Source organism: Mauremys reevesii, linkage group 1 (genome assembly GCF_016161935.1).
Source record: "Mauremys reevesii isolate NIE-2019 linkage group 1, ASM1616193v1, whole genome shotgun sequence".
Classification (NCBI taxonomy): domain Eukaryota; kingdom Metazoa; phylum Chordata; order Testudines; family Geoemydidae; genus Mauremys; species Mauremys reevesii.
This window is the reverse complement of record NC_052623.1, coordinates 144293533-144311451: the sequence shown is the minus strand read 5'-3', so window position 1 is coordinate 144311451 and position 17919 is coordinate 144293533. Positions and strand designations below refer to the sequence as shown.

At 41.6% G+C, this 17919-nt stretch overlaps 2 protein-coding genes across 4 annotated transcripts in view; one reads left to right on the top strand and one right to left on the bottom strand.

Annotated features, from left to right (window-relative positions):
• SMPX (small muscle protein X-linked) overlaps nucleotides 1-877 on the top strand; it is a 96092-nt gene extending 95215 nt beyond the window's left edge. The window contains exon 5 of the mRNA XM_039541066.1: nucleotides 859-877. The gene's annotated coding sequence lies outside the window, so the exon portion shown is untranslated. The remainder of the gene's footprint in view (nucleotides 1-858) is intronic.
• The window catches only part of CNKSR2 (connector enhancer of kinase suppressor of Ras 2), a 368883-nt gene that overhangs the window by 8217 nt on the left and 342747 nt on the right, over nucleotides 1-17919 (bottom strand). Inside the window, exon 21 of one of the 3 annotated variants that reach the window (XM_039540999.1) lies at nucleotides 7526-8661. The exons of the other annotated variants lie outside the window; for them this stretch is intronic. Within the exon in view, the coding sequence (XP_039396933.1) occupies nucleotides 8657-8661 (5 nt within the window). The 3' untranslated portion in view covers nucleotides 7526-8656. Of the gene's footprint in view, nucleotides 1-7525; nucleotides 8662-17919 lie in introns of those variants that run through there. 3 annotated transcript variants of the gene reach the window in all.

The window sequence follows — 17919 nt, the reverse complement described above, 5'->3', positions numbered from 1 at the left end:
GGCTCCTCTGAAATAATGGTGTTCGGATTTCCATACACTGCTGCGGGGGAGAGTCCCTAATCTGGAACATGCATTGTTATTCCTGGCCGCATCCATTTCTTGTGCAGCTTTTTCACTTGGGTATAGAACAGCCCCACATGTACTTTGTGGCACACCAGCCCTAAATTCTACAGTGAGGTCTCCAATTGCTACACCACAGTGGTGCCAGTCTGTGACAATGAAATTTCTGCTGCAGATTCAAGTATATTTCAACATCAGACATTTTTTATTTAATTAAATGTGAAACTGAATAATACTCAGCACAGAAGCAGCTGCATTATTTTGATATTCAAGTTCAGTTTTGGAAGGTTTATGACATGTATTTTACACTGCCTCTGAATTTACAAAGAAGCCAGAAACATTTTATGAGGAAGCGAAGGTGGAGGTTTTATGCAGCTGATGAGGAGAAAGTTCACAGAATCATAGAATATCAGGGTTAGAAGGGACTTGAGGAGGTCATCTAGTCCAACCCCCTGCTCAAAGCAGGACCAATCCCCAACTAAATCATCCCAGCCAGGGCTTTGTCAAGCCTGACCTTAAAAACCTCCAAGGAAGGAGATTCCACCACCTCCCTAGGTAACTCATTCCAGTGCTTCACCACCCTCCTAGTGAAAAAGTTTTTCTTAATATCTAACCTAAACCTCCACCACTGCAACTTGAGACCATTAGTCCTTGTTCATCTGCCACCACTGACAACAGTCTAGATCCATCCTCTTTGGAACCCCCTTTCAGGTAGTTGAAAGCAGGCTTTTAAGCACCTGCTCATCATATTTCTGCTGTTCTTCCCAATGTCACTAAGATTCCTCTCCTCATCTTTAGGTTCTTCTTTCCTTTTGGATTGCCAGCCACCTGAGCATCTCTTCAGTATTTTGGGGAAAGAGGGCTTTTGCAGTTGGTGAGGTCAGCAAGGCAGTTGCCTCTTCCCATTTCCCCTTTGTGGCTGCACTCCTTTTCTCCATTCCCCTCCACCTGTCTTCTATCCTCCAGGCTTGCTACGTTGTTTTCTTCTTCAAAGAATTAAATGTTTTGCTTTGCTAACTTTACTACTTGGTTACATGCTTCATCCAGCTATTCAGCCCCTCACATGCTTAGCCACTACTCACCTGTAATTAATTAATGATGCACTTGAACAAAATTACCATCTTCTGAAAACCCTGAGAAAGTTGAGCTATAGCCTTACTGGTTTATATGTCAGAGAGTGAGCAAGGTGAAAATTATCAATCTGAAATCCCTGTGCGCCACTGAAATCTAAACTCCTATTTTCATTCCTTTTGATGAGGTCACACTCTCTGGCTGAGAAACCAGCTCAGCTGAACTTTCCCAGGATCTTGGGGAGGTAATTTTATTAGAAAAAGGCACTAATTACATTATTAAACAGCTAACTTCCCCCCACTCCCGGAAATCTCACATGATTTGCTTTGAACTTTACAGCAAAGCCTTGACAATTCATCTTTAGCATCTGGAAACTGACTTCATGAAAACTTCTAAGACCATTTCATGGCTGCTAGTGAGTGCCATGCCAGGGACAAGGGTGGGTTTCTGGGCATAGATAAGTGGGCAGGTTGGGAGTATTAGATAAAGGAAGTCCTGAGCCTTCCTCCACCCCCATGCAAAAAATCTTCCCTCCTTCCTTGTTTGCCTTCTTGACACTGAGGGCACATCCACACTAAAAGGTGTTTGTTGCCCACATGTTAAGCTAACACATGGTAACTAACATGAGGTAAAATCCTAGTGCAGACAAGGCACTTTGTAGTTGTCACATGTGTTAGCAGGTTGAGATAAACACTAGGTGTCTGGGATTTAGCTAATACATACTAAGCAAACACGTGAACTGCTAATGAAGACAAGGCCTAATACATGACCTGGTCCCCTTATTCAAAATTCCCAAACCCTTGCTCAGTCGGTCAGCCAGCAGAAGCATCAGGATGTCAGGCTTGGAGTGGGGGCAGGACCAGTATGAATAAGGCAATCGGAAAAAGAACATGGAGACAGGTGAGCAGGGTGAGGCAGCATTCTGCTTGGCAGCATCTTCCGGTGCTCAACAAAAGAAGGGCTGAGGGAACAAAGTAGGGAAATGGGAGGGATCTCATTATGTTTAGAGAAGGGAGAGCAAGAAGGCATAAGGAGATAGAAGGTGGGATTTGGTTGGGTTGGATGGATGGGAAGAGACACTGAAGAGAAGTAACCTATTCTTCAGATTCTCAGGGTACGTCTATACTACTAGCCAGATCAGCGGGCAGTGTTTGATGTATCAGGGATCGATTTACCGCATCTTGTCTGGACGCGATAAATCGATCCGTGAATCGACGCCCATACTCCACCTCAGCAGGAGGAGTAAGCGGAGTCGACAGAGGCACCACGGCAGTCGACTCGCCACCGTGAGGACGGCCAGGTAAATCGAACTAAGATACTTTGACTTCAGCTACGCGAATAGCATAGCTGAAGTTGCGTGTCTTAGTTCGAACCCCCTCACTAGTGTAGCCCAGGCCTTAGTGCAAAATGCCAGGGTACCATAAATTCGTCTTCAGAGCTCTAAGGGTTACTGTTCACGTGACAGGGATCCTAAGATAAGTTTGCATTACACAAGGGGGGAGGAATCAAAGTTTATAATTCAAAGAAACAGGAATTTAAATAATTTCTACATCTATTTAGATAGAAGACTGGCAGACAAAACTGGATATTCTCTCTCTCTTGATTTAGTCTAAGGGCATGTCTATACTGCAATAAAACACCTGTGGCTGGCCCATGTCAGCTGGTTCAGGCTCGCAGGGCTCGGGCTGAGGGGCTATCAAACTACAGTGTAGATGTTATGGCTTGGGCAGAAACCAAGGGGGAGGGACAAGAGCCGAGGTTCCAGCCTGATCCTGAATGTCTACACTGTAATTTGATATCACCGGAAAGCCCAAGTCAGCTGACAGGGCAGCCACGGGTGTTTTGATGCAGTGTAGTCATACCCTAAACCAAAAGAAGAGAACCACTCAAACCAGCGGAAGGTAAAATTTTAGGAGGAGACTGCATCTGCACATGAAGTCACCTCTGTGAAGCACATTTATAAAGGAAGCAATAGCTAGATGGAAAATCAGCTCATAGGAGGAGAGCAGTGTAGTTTCCACAGGTGATTACTGAGAAAAGAACAATTGGCACACTGTTTAAGTACAGCACAGAGTAGGCAGGAGGTAAAATGAGATACAATTCTGGTCTGCATGGAAACCAAATGCTAATCAGCTGGTCAGCATGATTTAGGGCAGATTCCTCTATTAAAGTGCAAAAGGAAACCTATATCACTTATCACCTCCTTCTCCGCACTTACAGTAAAATAAAGGTCTGAATGTTATTTTGTTTCTTAAAATGAGGCCTTTTTCAAAGGTAAATGCAAGCTGTGTTAATCTCTGGGCTTCTTTTGAAATTCTGCAGATCGCTTTTCTTTGCGTCTTCCCTCCCCTTTTCACCTTCTACCTCTCCTGCCCTCTCTGTTTCTTGCAATCCCCTTCCTTTTTGTTCTTCTTTCAAATTAGTAGGATGCTAATATCAAAACTTTATTGTTAAATTTATTCACCTAAATTTGGTTCATTGCTGATTATGTACTCTATGTATCTTATGACTTTTAAAACAAAACTTGTATTTGTGGATAATCTAAGCACTATACCCAGATGTACCAACACTTTTTTCCTAACCTGTGTATTATATAATGTTTTAACATTAGAGCTGCCACTAAGTCAGTCAACAACGCAGAGATGAATGAGTGCTTCAGAAAGGCCCGTGTACTGGGATGGGGTCAGGGGATAGAAAAGAGTTTCCTAGAACGCTCACTGAATTAGGGGAAGGATGCCCTTAAAAACAAGCTGCAATACACATTTCCAGAGTAAGTTTTAGCAGCTGGAGAATCAGAGAACTGGAGTATTAAGGTAACAGGCTACACCACTGCCTCCTGTGCAGGGGAGGTGTATCTGGGAAATTTATATCCATGTCCTATTTACTCCTATTATGTAACCTTCAAGACAAAGAGGACATTCTCAAGAAAGTCTGCACAGCAGAGCTCAATGGTATACTCATCATCTGAGACCTAGGGCCTGATTCTCCTCTTTTTGTTGGTGAAATTGGTTCCTTGTAATCAAAGGAGCTATAAAACTGATGTAAATAAGGGGAGAGACAGATTCCTAGTCTTTGTAGGGTCTGAGGTATATTAATCGTATTGAAGTAACACCTTACAGGCCTCAGCCCCATTGTGGTAGGCACAGTACAAGCACATACCAATATGATCCCTGCTCTGAAGAGCTTACATTCTCAGGCTATTTAACTTCCAGTGCTCGTGATGCATCAGCTCAGAGGCATTAATGACAGAAGGGACCTTGATGATCACCTAATCTGACCTCCTGCACATTGCAGGCCACGGAACCTCACCCACAGCAGTCCTGTAGTAGACCCATAGCCTCTGGCTTTGTTACCGAGGTCCTCAAATCATGATGTAAAGACTTCAAATCACAGAGAATCCACCATTTACTCCAGTTTAAACCAGCAAGTGACTCATGCCCCACACAGCAGAGGAAAGCAAACACCCAGCAGGGTTTCTGCCAATCTGACCCGGCAATCAGTTAGACCCTGAGGATGTTGGAAAGACCCTCCAGCCAGAGACCCGGAAAAGAATTCTCTGTAATAATTCAGAGCCCTCGCCATCTAGTGTCTCATCACTGGCCATTGGTGAAATTTGCTACTAGCAGTCACAGATGGATCACATGCCACTGTAGGCAATCTCATCATCCCATCCCCTCCATAAAGTTATCAAGCTCAGTCTGGAAGCCAGTTAGGTGTTTTGCCCCCACTGCTCCCCTTGGAAGGATGTTCCAGAACTTCACTTAAGTATGACTGTATTACTGAGTGCAAAAAGTGCATAGAAAAAATAAAATTCAAATAAAAATAAAATAATTCCTAACAGTAACAAGAAACTGATGATTAGCAGCAGAATTTGTTGGCAGTGATAAATATTTATAATGATATCCTTTAATATTTGGTTTAAGTGCTTTACTTACATTATCTTCCATACTGAAATGTCAATTTAATTTTTATTTGCTGCTTTTTTTTTTTTTTGAAGTGACTCACTGGGAAAATTTTACATAGTGAACGAGGCTCTCTTGTCAATTTCCTATTTCTTTTCTATGCTACATGCTGAAATTAGTGTTTAATTTTGATGCAAACTGTTAAAGTGAAATAAACATTGCATTCACCATTACCATTTCCCCTGCAAGCTTCCTCTCATTCTCCTCAGTTGAGGGACAAAGTAAAACCATGCCACCCTGAAAGATAGTTGAAGTATTCAGGGGACAGTGCAAGTGGAGAGACGGTTTGTGTCACTGTATAAATGGGGGCACTGACACTTTTAAATGGATAATGATTTCCCTATGGATTAGTCCAGCAGCAATCATTTGGAAGCAGTTATTTCTTCAGCAAAACATTCTTTTCATAAACCTAAACTGTAAGGGCACATGATGTTGCAAAAGGTTAAATGACAAATGGTAGGGACAGTTGGACATAGCTACATTACTCATCAGTCCAATTCGAGCGACACTCACTCTTGTACAACAGCAATATCTGTCAAGGTTTATAGGGTTGGTACCTAACTAAGTTTGAATAGTACATCACCTGTTCACTGAGAACAGGAACCCTACTCCACAGGGATAGTAAATGTCATATCTGTTATGCTTTACTTCCCTGGAAACTACAACACAGGGTGAAATTTCCAAAAGCGTTTAAGTCCAATTTTCATAAGCGTCTAAGTCACTTAGGAGCCTCAAATCCATTTTCAAAAGTGTCTTAGGCACTTCTGAAAATTGGACTTAAGCGCTTTTGAAAATTCTACTCATAGGTTTTATTTAGAACATGTCATATATGCCGATGTTCTTGCAGATTTCCTGATAAAGGCACTGATTAGACCTCAGACTAATTAATCTGTACCTTAATTTACATTTTACTTATTTAAGGCATGACATTGCAAGATGTAAAGCTTGTCAGGTGCTGAATGCCCTCAACGCCACTGTAGTCTGTTCTCCTCTAAGTACCACCTAGGACTGGGCCCCTACATAGCACCTTTGGTAACAAAATCTAAAACAACAACAAAATTTAACAAAAATCTTTACCACAGATTTCTTATGCAATTAAATGTTCAGATGCTGAATAAACTTTTGAACATGGAACGTGTACACTTTAACAAAAAACTTTCTCCCAGAATTGGTACCATAATCATGATGGAAGAGACATCCGTCCCATATCCATTAGGAAGAATACGTGTGCACATTCCCACAGGAAACGGAGTAACAGAGCTTATGGACAAAGGGTATGCAGAGGCAAAGCTGGGTAATTTGCCAATGAGTAATATAGATTTTTTTATTAAGCAGAAAATAATACCTTAAAAAACCCTAACCTAATGAATAAATCAACTGTCTTCATTAAAGAAACGTTAACTGCCATTTTCCAAACTTTATTTTAAGGCATACAGAAAAAATATTTGACAAATGTGTATGGAATTAATGTCATGGGCTGCTAATTGCAGCCCTTTGGAATCCCTCTCAGAAATGGTAATGCTCATTCAATACAGTCTATGAGAGGAAAAAATGAAGCTGAAGTTAAAATGCACAGTGGGGCAGATATATTAGCTCCTTCTGGCCTTTGGCAAAAGCAGTAAATGAGCCATCAGTGGAACCCAAAATGGCAGCCAAAGGACATTTTAGATTCTTATCTTGGCTTCTGGTACTCTAATTCATTTCCAAAACATTTCATTTCTAACTAATTCTGGAGTTTAATGACAGGATGCAAAGCACTGGTTCAGGTTGCAGGGCATTCCAGCAAGGTTTTAACAATAAATCTTTCAGGTTGCAGAATCTTTATGCGCTTAGCACTGATTTATCGACACTGGCAGAGGCAAGTATTTCAAAGGCAACATTATATAAAGAGATGAATTCTGCCTCTCTCTAGTGTTGGAAAGAGCAGTAAATTATATTTAAAAATCAATTCCTAAGGATACGCAATTAATAAAAACATGGTGGGTTCATCTGTTTGGTCAACAGGCAAAAACTGTATCAATGCACAATTTTGTAAACAACAAGTAACAGTGGGCATACTTTGCTATAATAGGCATGTTCAGTTTCTTGATTGGTAACAATTAAAGATGTCAAAATCATGTTGTTAAATATATAGATTGACTTGTGAAAGGCCCATTAATGTTAAATGGAAACACAATATGCATACTGATGAATATCCAACTAGCATATATGTCAGAGTATACAGGATTTTTATTTTATGAAATTAATATTAAAACTATTATAGTTTTGTTACTGCTATAAAGCAGAGAGATGCAATTTTATTCACTGCACAATTCTTATTTGTGAGGAAAAAAGCATAGTCTACTTATATATAAAAGGGAAATATTTATATATAACTATATATATATAATTTTATTGGTATTAACAGAATGCAATACCATACATTGAGCCAACAGAAAGAAAACATTTCAAAATACATTTTTAAAAGTATCTCTCCATAAGATAATATGAAATATCAAGTAAATAGCATTGACATTATTACAATACACCCGTAGCAAATATATAAAGGAAAATCCACATTCTAATCACAGAGATAGAGGCAAACATTAACTCATAGGGGAGCCAGAACATAATGATAAATAACAATATCAGAATCTACTTTGAGTGACATCCAGACAAATACTGGCCCCAAAACAACCCCATGGAGTGCGAGTGCTATACAGAGAATACTTGACGCCTGTTCTGTGAGGCAGCATCACTCACATGTAAGTCCTAGAAGATAAAGAGGATTTGTAGATTGTATCTGTGGAGTCTAATAAATCCCAGCATGAGGTATCTTCTCCATCACTGTCATCCAAATCAGTTTCAGTGTGCCCTCTGATAATTCATTATAAATCATTAAACATATATTAAGTCTCCAAATAGTCGGTATACACCTTGACTTGGAAGAATACGCTTAATTTAGTATGATACAGCAAGTTAATTTCCTTCACTTATGTGAAGTACACTTAAATTATATTAGCTTTCTCTGCTTTGCCTGAATGAAGTCACTGAAGTCCATAAAAACAACAGGATTTTATAGTTACCATAGCTGATCCCTCTTTAATTCCTTGAAGTCTGCAGAACACAAATGTGTGTCATCAGAGCCCTTCCCCTGCCATGACCCTCTTCCCCTTCTGTTCTCCTATGCAGGGGGCAGTATTTTCTGCAACTGCGCTCCATGTAGACAGGATATGATTTTGTGCCTAGTCCCATTGTGGAAAAGATGCATTCTTCAAAAGACTGGTAATAGGTCTGCCCCTTTAACACTTTTCTGGAGTCCCCATATCCAGACATTTGGTTGTCTATGCTTTAAAATGTCTGTTCTCTTTTATAAACATCAAAGTTATTCAAGAAGAATTAAACTTTCTGAACGGAGGCCATTAGGTTGCTTGCAAGAGGCTGAAGTTGAGTCTCCGTCGTGCCAATTCTCTCCGATCTAAATTCTCTAATCATTAGTTTATCAATCTGAGTCCAATCAGTTCAGTGCCAAGAGAAGAGGATCCGATTTGGCATGGAGAGGTTCTATCAACTCTCGCAGTGTATTAGCCTAATATGATAAAGCAGTGATACAATATGATGAAAGAACTGTGACGTGCCATTATTTCCATATCATATTAGTATATTAGAAATACCATCATGCAATCTTGATACAAGAGAAAATAGCAAATATGACAAGATTTTCATAAGGTTTTAGCACTACAGTGCTTTTCTTGTCTGCATGCATGTGTGAGCCCAAGGACATGGCACTGTTTTGGTTTTATACTATGATCCTTCAGAAATTTCAGTTACTGGTGCACACAAGCTACGTAGGAGTGTGCTGTTTTGCATTTTCAATTTGCATAGACACTTTAAAAAACAGAATGAAGACCAATTAAAAGAAGATCAAATAAACTAATGTATACCTACTTCCTCAGTGTAGTCTGGTTTAACCTGGATTAGCCCATTTGGTAAGCACTGGGAGAGGTCATGGGAGCGAGGGGGGAGGAGAGAGGGATCCACCTCAACCCCCCTGAATGTACAGGGCATACACAAACATGTCCTACCAACAGCTAATTATGAAAGAGCAGAAGTGGTGACATAAGGAGATCTGGCTCATTTCACTCTCCCAACTGGCGACTCAGTATTGTGAAGTTATGAATGGAAGATCAGAAGTAGGGACAGGCCATTTCACTTTACCTGACGTTTGAACATATGATGTTAGCGTGGGTTCAAACATCATCACACTCTTGAAACTTATTGGGTCTGTGTTCTTAGAGGGGAAAATACTAGCATATAGTAAAATTATATAATTAGGGTTAAAACAGTTGCTTCAAAAGCCAGGCTGGCATAAATAGATACCATGTCTATTTTACTATATGCTGTATGTATTTTTATACACACATACATACACACACATATATACATATACAAACAAGTTTGGCTTTTTAAATTTAATCATTCTGGGAAAGTGCCCCTGGATTTAAACTACACAGAATAAAAAGGTTTGTGAATATAATCTGGCTTTACTAATATAGCCAAAGCGTAATTTAATTGGTGAGGTTCTCCCATCCCTTTTCAGGGAGAATGTTTCCCCCCCAAAAGAGAGCACTAGGATGGGAAGAGGTGACAAGATCAGGAAGTTCCCCTTTTACACTTCAGTGTATAGCAGATCACCAGGGTTGAATTAACAGAAAAGAGCTACTACCCCAATAATGGAAGAGAGATACTAACAGAAATCCTGGATGGAAAGAATGATAGGCCCATTTAGTTCATCTCCCATCTTCTCAAAGAAAAAAAGCATCTCTCAATAGGTATAACACTTAAATGCTTTGGGGCTCCACATGGAGCTGTATTCTATCCTTAAATTCTTTGATAGTACTATTTCACAACTAGCAATTGTGCAAGCTATTCTGCATGCCAAAGCAGAGGAGGAGAGAGGGGGAGGAGAACAGCTCATATAACAATAACCCGAGTATTGAAGTCTATAGGAGTTCTTACATAATCTATTGTCTAAAATAAGGAACACTTACCCTGCCGCATTGCAAGTAGTAAAAAAAGGCAGATTGCAAAACTCGCATGACTAACAATCCATTTTGATCAGGTATATTAACCCAGAATCCACTTTACTTCTGCATACTACAGGCTGATTTTGATAGTGTGTGTGTGTGTGTGCGTGTTTTTTGGTGGGGAAGAGGTTGCCTGCGGGGGTGGGGAGTGAGTGGGACAGAAAAGGGAAACTTTTTCACCTTTGAGCCTGTTTTAAAACATTATGTAATATTTTCAAGATTTAAAATAATATTCACATGGTCTTTGGTCTGCTGGGAAGAAGGGGTTAGGAGAAGGATTTCCATAGGAGTCTGAAGAATCTGCTGTATCTGTATTGCACCATTAGCTCTGAAATCTCACATAACTGGGTTCAGGATGTTAAGGAGAATGCTTCATTTTCCTGACATTTTACCAGAAATAAGTTGACTCTTTGGACTTTGTCAAATGCAGCAGGGTTCACTTACATTACGACAAGGCTGCATTAACTACTGGATATCTAAAACCAGTTCTTTTATGTACCCTAAGTAAGATGGCTGGGAAATCCAATCCTTTTATAGGAGGGCCTTCCATGTTGACTGTGTCCCCCTTTTTGACTGGCAGAATGCACCATGGCCTTCTCTGGTTGGTGGCACTGGCACAGGACATTTTTATGGAGCTACAATCCAATTACATTTTGGATTAGAAGGTGACAAATTCCTCAAAGAACTTTTAGCAAGAAATTCCTGTGAAGAGACTATTCAGTAATGTTTTAACAGGTATTGTGGTAATACCATCATGCAATGGTAAGTTCCTTTTTTGTCATGCTTTAGATCAATGTTTCCCAAACTGGGGTTGCCGCTTGTGCAGGGAAAGCCTCTGGCAGGCCGGGCCACTTTGTTTACTTGCCCCGTCCGCCAGGGGAGGCTCTATGTTTTTTGCCGCCCCAAGCACGGCAGCGAGGAAGCCTTTGGCGGGGTTTCTGCGGGAGGGCTGTCGGTCACGCGGATTTGGCGGCGGTTCTGCGGGTAATCTACCGGTCCTGCGCCTTTGGCGTACCCGCTGCTGAATTGCCGCTGAAGCCGCGGGACCGGTGGACCTCCCGCAGAAACACCGCTGAAGGCTCCCTGACTGCTGCCCTCATGGTGACCGGTACGCCGCCCACCTCTGGCTTGCCGCCCCAGGCACGCGCTTCCTGTGCTGGTGCCTGGAGCCGCCCCTGCCGTCCACAGCTCCCCCTGGCCACGGTTTGCCACTGCAGGCCAATGGGAGCTGCTGGAAGCGGAGGCCAGTATGTCCCTTGGCCCGTGCCACTTCCAGCAGGTCCCATTGGCCTGGAGCAGCGAACTGCGGCCTGTGGGAGCCGCGATCGGCCGCACCTGCGGACAGGGCAGGTAAACAAACTGGCCCAACCCACCAGGGGCTTTCCCTACACAAGCGGCGTCCCAAGTTTGGGAAACACTGCTTTAGATCTATTATCACAGTTCCACTATTAGTTATCCACAGTGCACTATTATAGATGTGTGAATATATTGCAGTCCTATTTACTCGCTGGCTGTTTAAAGGCAAAAAAAGTGAAAACTCATTTTTATAATTGTTAAGCATAAAGTTTAAGCATAAAGCATAATTATTAAGCATAAATTATAAACTCATTTTATAATTATTAAGCATAAAGTAGTAAAATTTATTTTACTACTTTACAGTAATTGCCTTTAGAATCACAACAGATGCCACAGTATAGCCCTGTATTAATAAGAAATATTGTGCTAACTGCATTATGAAGTGTTCATAAATGTCAGCTTTTTGTGGCAGGCAGTGTATTACGTTATGATACATGGGTTGCTTAATTTTCTTTTTGCAAATCATTCACAAACTGAGTCTGTATTCTTTTTTCATAGCATTTGCCAAATAATTTATACAAAGAAGTTTCAGCCTATGAGTTCAGTTTGAGAACAGTTCACTTTGGTTATTGCTATTTGTGGTGTGTGACTGATCACCAAAATCACGTTATTGCTTCTGTTGCCTTGCAAGAGGTCAGCTTTTTAGAAACAGGAGATCAAATGACACACAATGAACAAGTAATGCACTTTTTGAATGAATAAACATTATGAGATTTGCAAACATTTTGACAATTAAACCAGCTGTAGTTCACATATAACAATTAATATAACCCTATGAGAGACAGTGAATTGATCTGATCATATTTATTCATCAATTATTAAAACAGTTCTAAGGGCAAATGACTCCCCTAAAGTGGTTACACAACCAAAACTGCTTGCTAGAAATCTTTGAAGATTCCTACAACTACTGAAATAATGTAAGAAACGTGTGGTAGTTATGTATGTGGGCCAGTCTGCAGGAGTGGGAGGTCCGGTCCATATCAAAAGTGGCTGCGAGAGAATGAATGCACAGGATTGTATACGAACCCAGTGAATAAGACAGAAGGTATGTTCAGTCAGGTCCCTTAAATAGTTGGGAACATCACAAATTTTCCAAGAATGACAAAAAAGAAAGCAGAAGGTGAGCAGAAGAATTCCATCTGTGGGAAATGATTGGGAGTCACACTCAATAAGGGAACTTACTGAGACATCAGATTTTAAAATGACTTCAGTACACAGAGTTCTAAATGAAGGGAGGGATGTATAAGGTGAAAGCCATCATGCAGCATTGCCTCTCTTTTCCCCTGTGAGAGTTTCACACAGAAATGAGGGCACACCAGCAGTCATTAATGAGCAGCTAACTTGAGAGAAGCCTCACTTTGATCTGATTTTTAACAAAACACATAATACATTACTGCAGTCTTCTGGGAGCACACCTTTCAAATGCAGATGTTATGTATTTTAATTTCTACACAGATTACAATGAATGGTAATACCTTGCTTCTGGCAAATTTCCTTATTAACAAAGAAGTCTACGGAGTAATAGCAGGCTTATAGAATTTCCTATTCTTGGAGTAAATACTTAATTTGCAGAAAAGCAAGTCTCTGAATTCACACTTTATAGTGAAAACTACTGAAATACTAATTGCACCTTACATCTGTTTTCTCTCAGTTAGCAGTGTGTCAGTGTGTATATGTATTTCTAGCTACATATTCACAACACAAACAGAGATAGCACTCTGACAGGGGATTCTGTTCATCATCTGTTCCAATAATTTAACCATATTTCCAGTACATTTATGTATATGCATTAAGAGCCAAATCCTGTGGCTTGAGTAACCAGGCTCTGACCTAGCAATGAATACAGACTTTGGGGAAAGAAACACAGGCCTGGTCTACACTAGGCGTTTAAACCGGTTTTAGGAGCGCAAAACCGATTTAACGCCACACCCGTCCACACTAAGAGGCCCTTTATATCGGTATAAAGGGCTCTTTAAACCGGTTTCTGTACTCCTCCCTAACGAGAGGAGTAGCGCTAATATCGGTATTACCATATCGGATTGGGGTTAGTGTGGCCGCAGATCGACGGTATTGGCCTCCGGGCGGTATCCCACAGTGCACCACTGACCGCTCTGGACAGCAATCTGAACTCGGATGCAGTGGCCAGGTAGACAGGAAAAGCCCCGCGAACTTTTGAATATTTCCTGTTTACCCAGCGTGGAGCTCCGATCAGCACGTGTGGTGATGCAGTTAAAAATCAAAATAAAGAAAGAGCTCCCGCATGGACGATGCGGACGTGATCGCTGTAAGGGCAGGCAAATCTGTTCTATCAGCGCTCCGTTACAGAAGACGAAATTCAAAATCATTTTTAAAAAATCTCCAGACAGATGCCATAGCAGGGACTCAGCGCACTGCTGTGTGACAAGCGTAACGGAAAGCCAAAGAATCAAATGGACGCTCATGGACTGGAGGACTCAAGCTATCCCACAGTTCCTGCAGTCTCTGAAAAGCATTTGCATTCTTGGCTGAGCTCCAAATGCTTCTAGGGTCAAAAACAGTGTCCGCGGTGGGTCAGGGCATAGCTAGGCAATTTACGCACCCCCCCCCCCACAGAAGTGAAAGGGAAAACAATCCTCTCTTGAGTCTTTTACATGTCACCCTATCTTTACTGAATGCTGCAGATAGACGCGATGGTGCAGCACTCAACACCAACATCCTTGCTCCCCCCACGCTATGGATGGCTGATGGTACAATATGGCTGGTATCCGTCCTCATCATCAGCCTATTGGCACATGGGGCAGTGCAAAAGGACTGGTAACCATGCTGACTAGCATCAGTAAGGTCAATCAAGGGCGCCTGGTCCTAATTTTTCGTGGTAGATGGTACAGTATGGCTGATAACCATCGTCATCATAGCAACAGGGGGCTGAGCTCCATCAGCCCCCACCCTTTATGTGTAAAGAAAAGATTCAATTGCCCCTGGACTAGCAGAGGGATGCTGGGCTCCTCTCCTCCACACTCCTTACTGTCCTGTCTGGACTATCATAGCAGCTGGAGGCTGCCTTCCACTCATTTCTCACTAACAAGTCACTGTGTCTTATTCCTGCATTCTTTATTACTTCATCACACAAGTGGGGGGACAATGCTACAGTAGCCCAGGAAGGCTGGGGGAAGAACGGAATCAACAGGTGGGGTTGTTGCAGGAGCACCCCCTGTGAATAGCATACAGCTCATAATTTCTGCAGGATCTGACACAGAGCAGCTGTGCTCTCTGGTTCTATGATACAGTGGTTTTCTAGTACACTTGCCTATATTCTAGGCAGGACTGATTCTATTTTTAGATACCAAAAAGGAGGGATTGACTCAGGGAGTCATTCCCAATTTTGGCTTTTGCGCCCCTGGCTAAGAGCAGCCAGGGGCACTTATGACAGCAACAGATGGTGCAGTGCAAAAGGACTGGTAGCCACGATCATCTTATTACCAATTTATGGCATGGTAGATGGTACAATATGGCTGGTAACCATCTCTGCTATCATGCAAAAGCAAAAGCATGCTGCTGTGTAGCGCTGCTGAATCGCCTCTGTGAGCGGCATCTAGTACACATACGGTGACAGTCACAAAAGGCTAAACAGGCTCCATGATTGCCATGCTATGGCATCTGCCAGGGCAATCCAGGGAAAAAAGGCACGAAATGCTTGTCTGCCGTTGCTTTCCCAGCGGAAGGAGTGACTGACGACATTTACCCAGAACCACCCGCGACAATGATTTTTGCCGCATCAGGCACTGGGATCTCAACCCGGAAATTCCAAGGGGCGGGGGAGGCTGCGGGAACTATGGGATAGCTACGGAATAGCTACCCACAGTGCAATGCTCCAGAAATCGACGCTAGCCTCGGACCGTGGACGCACACCACCGATTTAATGTGTTTAGTGTGGCCGCGCACACTCGATTTTATACAATGTTTTGTTAAACCGGTTTATGTAAATTCGGAATAATCCCGTAGTGTAGACGTACCCACACACACACACACACACATGCCTCCCCCCCGCCCCTGAACTGCTTCACTGCTGCTTCTGCAGCTCTAGGGCTGCTGTAACTCCCTCTCCACTGGGGGAAACAGTCAGCATGTCTGAGTATTTTGTTTGAAAAGCTATTCTGACACGTCTAAACTCTTCTTGATGAATGCTGGCAGATTTATAACCATTCATTTTTAAGAGTGGAAAGCCATTGCAATCTTCAGGCTTGTTTAGGTCAAACAGATTCTTGCAGAGACAAGGGGGAGCTGTCTGGTACTTGCACAGGAGTAAATGAATGAGGAAGGGCTTTGATGACACAGCTAACACTGCCTTCAATACCCCATCAGGAGAATTAGCATACTCCAGAGAAACACATGCTGCAGAACATCAGTGAGTTGCTTGGAGAATGAGTCTTAGATGATAAGGAAGTAGTGGGTCACAGGAGTCACACAGCTCTGGATAATGCTTTATAGAAAGATGCTACTGCATTAAATGGTAAATGAATTGACCTTGCCCAGATGGAGCAAGGAATGTGGAACACCCACTGCTGAATTATGAAGGAACATACTATCTTGCATATAGCAAGTTCCATTCTTTCCAATATTACCTGTCTTTTTAGAATTTTCTGTATCCTTATTGAACTAAAAATAACAAAATAAGAATACCAAAAGGGAACCCACTAAAACTTACAATACTGTGAAAAACAGGACTTATCTTGCAAAGCAGTGAGGGTAGCGGTTATATTAAGAAATGTATAATCATCATTTCTTCTTGTATAAATTTAACAATATCTCCTTTTCCTTTTTGTGGAGACAGAAGCAGGAAAGAAATCATGGGTCTGGCTCAAAACACGGTGATCCCTGGGGAGACAGCCTTGTCTTGTTCATTTTTTACTGAAGTGAGGTTACTAAATGCTTTCTTTTTTACATAAACAATCATTGATTCCTTCTGTACTCCCATATATAGTTTATATCTCCAGAATGATTTGGTCGCCCTCTCTATTTTTCAATAGCAAAAAGCTACATTAGAAGAATTTGAGAGTTGCAAAATGAAGCCCTCAGAAAACCTGGCAATGCCAAAGTTAAGGTTGCCTGTGTAAACTTAACACTATATGCTTGGGAATACACATTGCAAAACAGCATACTACTTTTTTCCACGTGTCTCCTGCCTTATTCAGTATGCGGGTAGGTTATTGCTCTGCGAGAGTGAAATTCATCCCTGTGCAGAGGATCACACAAGATCTATGCACCATTTAAGGCCACAAAAAGGACCTAAGTAGGACTGCAGTGGGGATTAGGCCTCGTGTTGGCCTTCTGCACAGGGTGAATTTCATTCCAAATTAGTGATTGATATTTATTTTTATCCTTATTGCTCAAAGTGTAGCCTCCACGTCTAATAGGCTGCACACTGTCCAATAACCATACTAAATGAGGTAGGTGTCTTGCAGACCCAGACCTCATTTACACTTCAGCCTTGCTTCCTTCAATATAAGCTATTTTATATAATGGGCAGAAATGTTTTTGTTTTACTCTCTCTGTTCCTGAGAACAGCAGAATAGTTTTTGGTTGATTGCAGGGGAGCCCCTTGACTTTACTGGTCATTTATGAAGGTTTTATCAATTGGATAACTCACCAGCCCCAAACTGGACTAAACAAACAAGGATGTTATTATAAGCAGAGCAATAGTTCTGCCATTGCTAAGAGACCAGCTTTCTATTTAAAGCCCGATTCTTCTAAGTACTGTAAAACCTACACCCAATAAAAGGTAGGGATAGCTGGAAAACAACAGTTGCTGTTCATGAAAATTTCAAGGTTTAAAAATTTGGTTTTGTTAAACAAAAATGTGACCTTTTGAAAATATTCATGAAAAAACACATTATTTCTCTCCATGAACAGCCAATTGCCTGGAGTTTGGGCACTCACCTGGGATATGGGAGACCTGAGTTCAAGCCCCTGGTCCGCCTCAATCAGAGCAAATACTTGAACTTTGGTCTGTCACATCCCAGGTGAGTGCCCTAATCAATTGGCTATTCAACAGTCTCACTCTCTCAATTCCATACTGGACCTGACAAACCTTCCTGATGAAATTTTTGCTGATACGAATACGTTTCCACAAAACATTTTGATTAGACTAAATGGCATTTTTTGACTGAAAATAATTTTGTCAGAAATTTTTCAATCAGCTCTAAAGATTGGGTGCCTACCATGCATTATTTACAGAGATTATTATTGGTAGAGGTGCAGAGTTCTTTTCCATTTTAGTGGGGCTTCTACTTTCTTCTCAGAATTATAAGGATTCCAACATTTTTTGTTTATTTTATGTCCTCCCATCCTCAGCTGAACAGGTTTGAGTTTGGGGCAAGAGACTATGTTGGGAGCATGGGAGGGGTCTTCTTTATGCAAGACCAGAG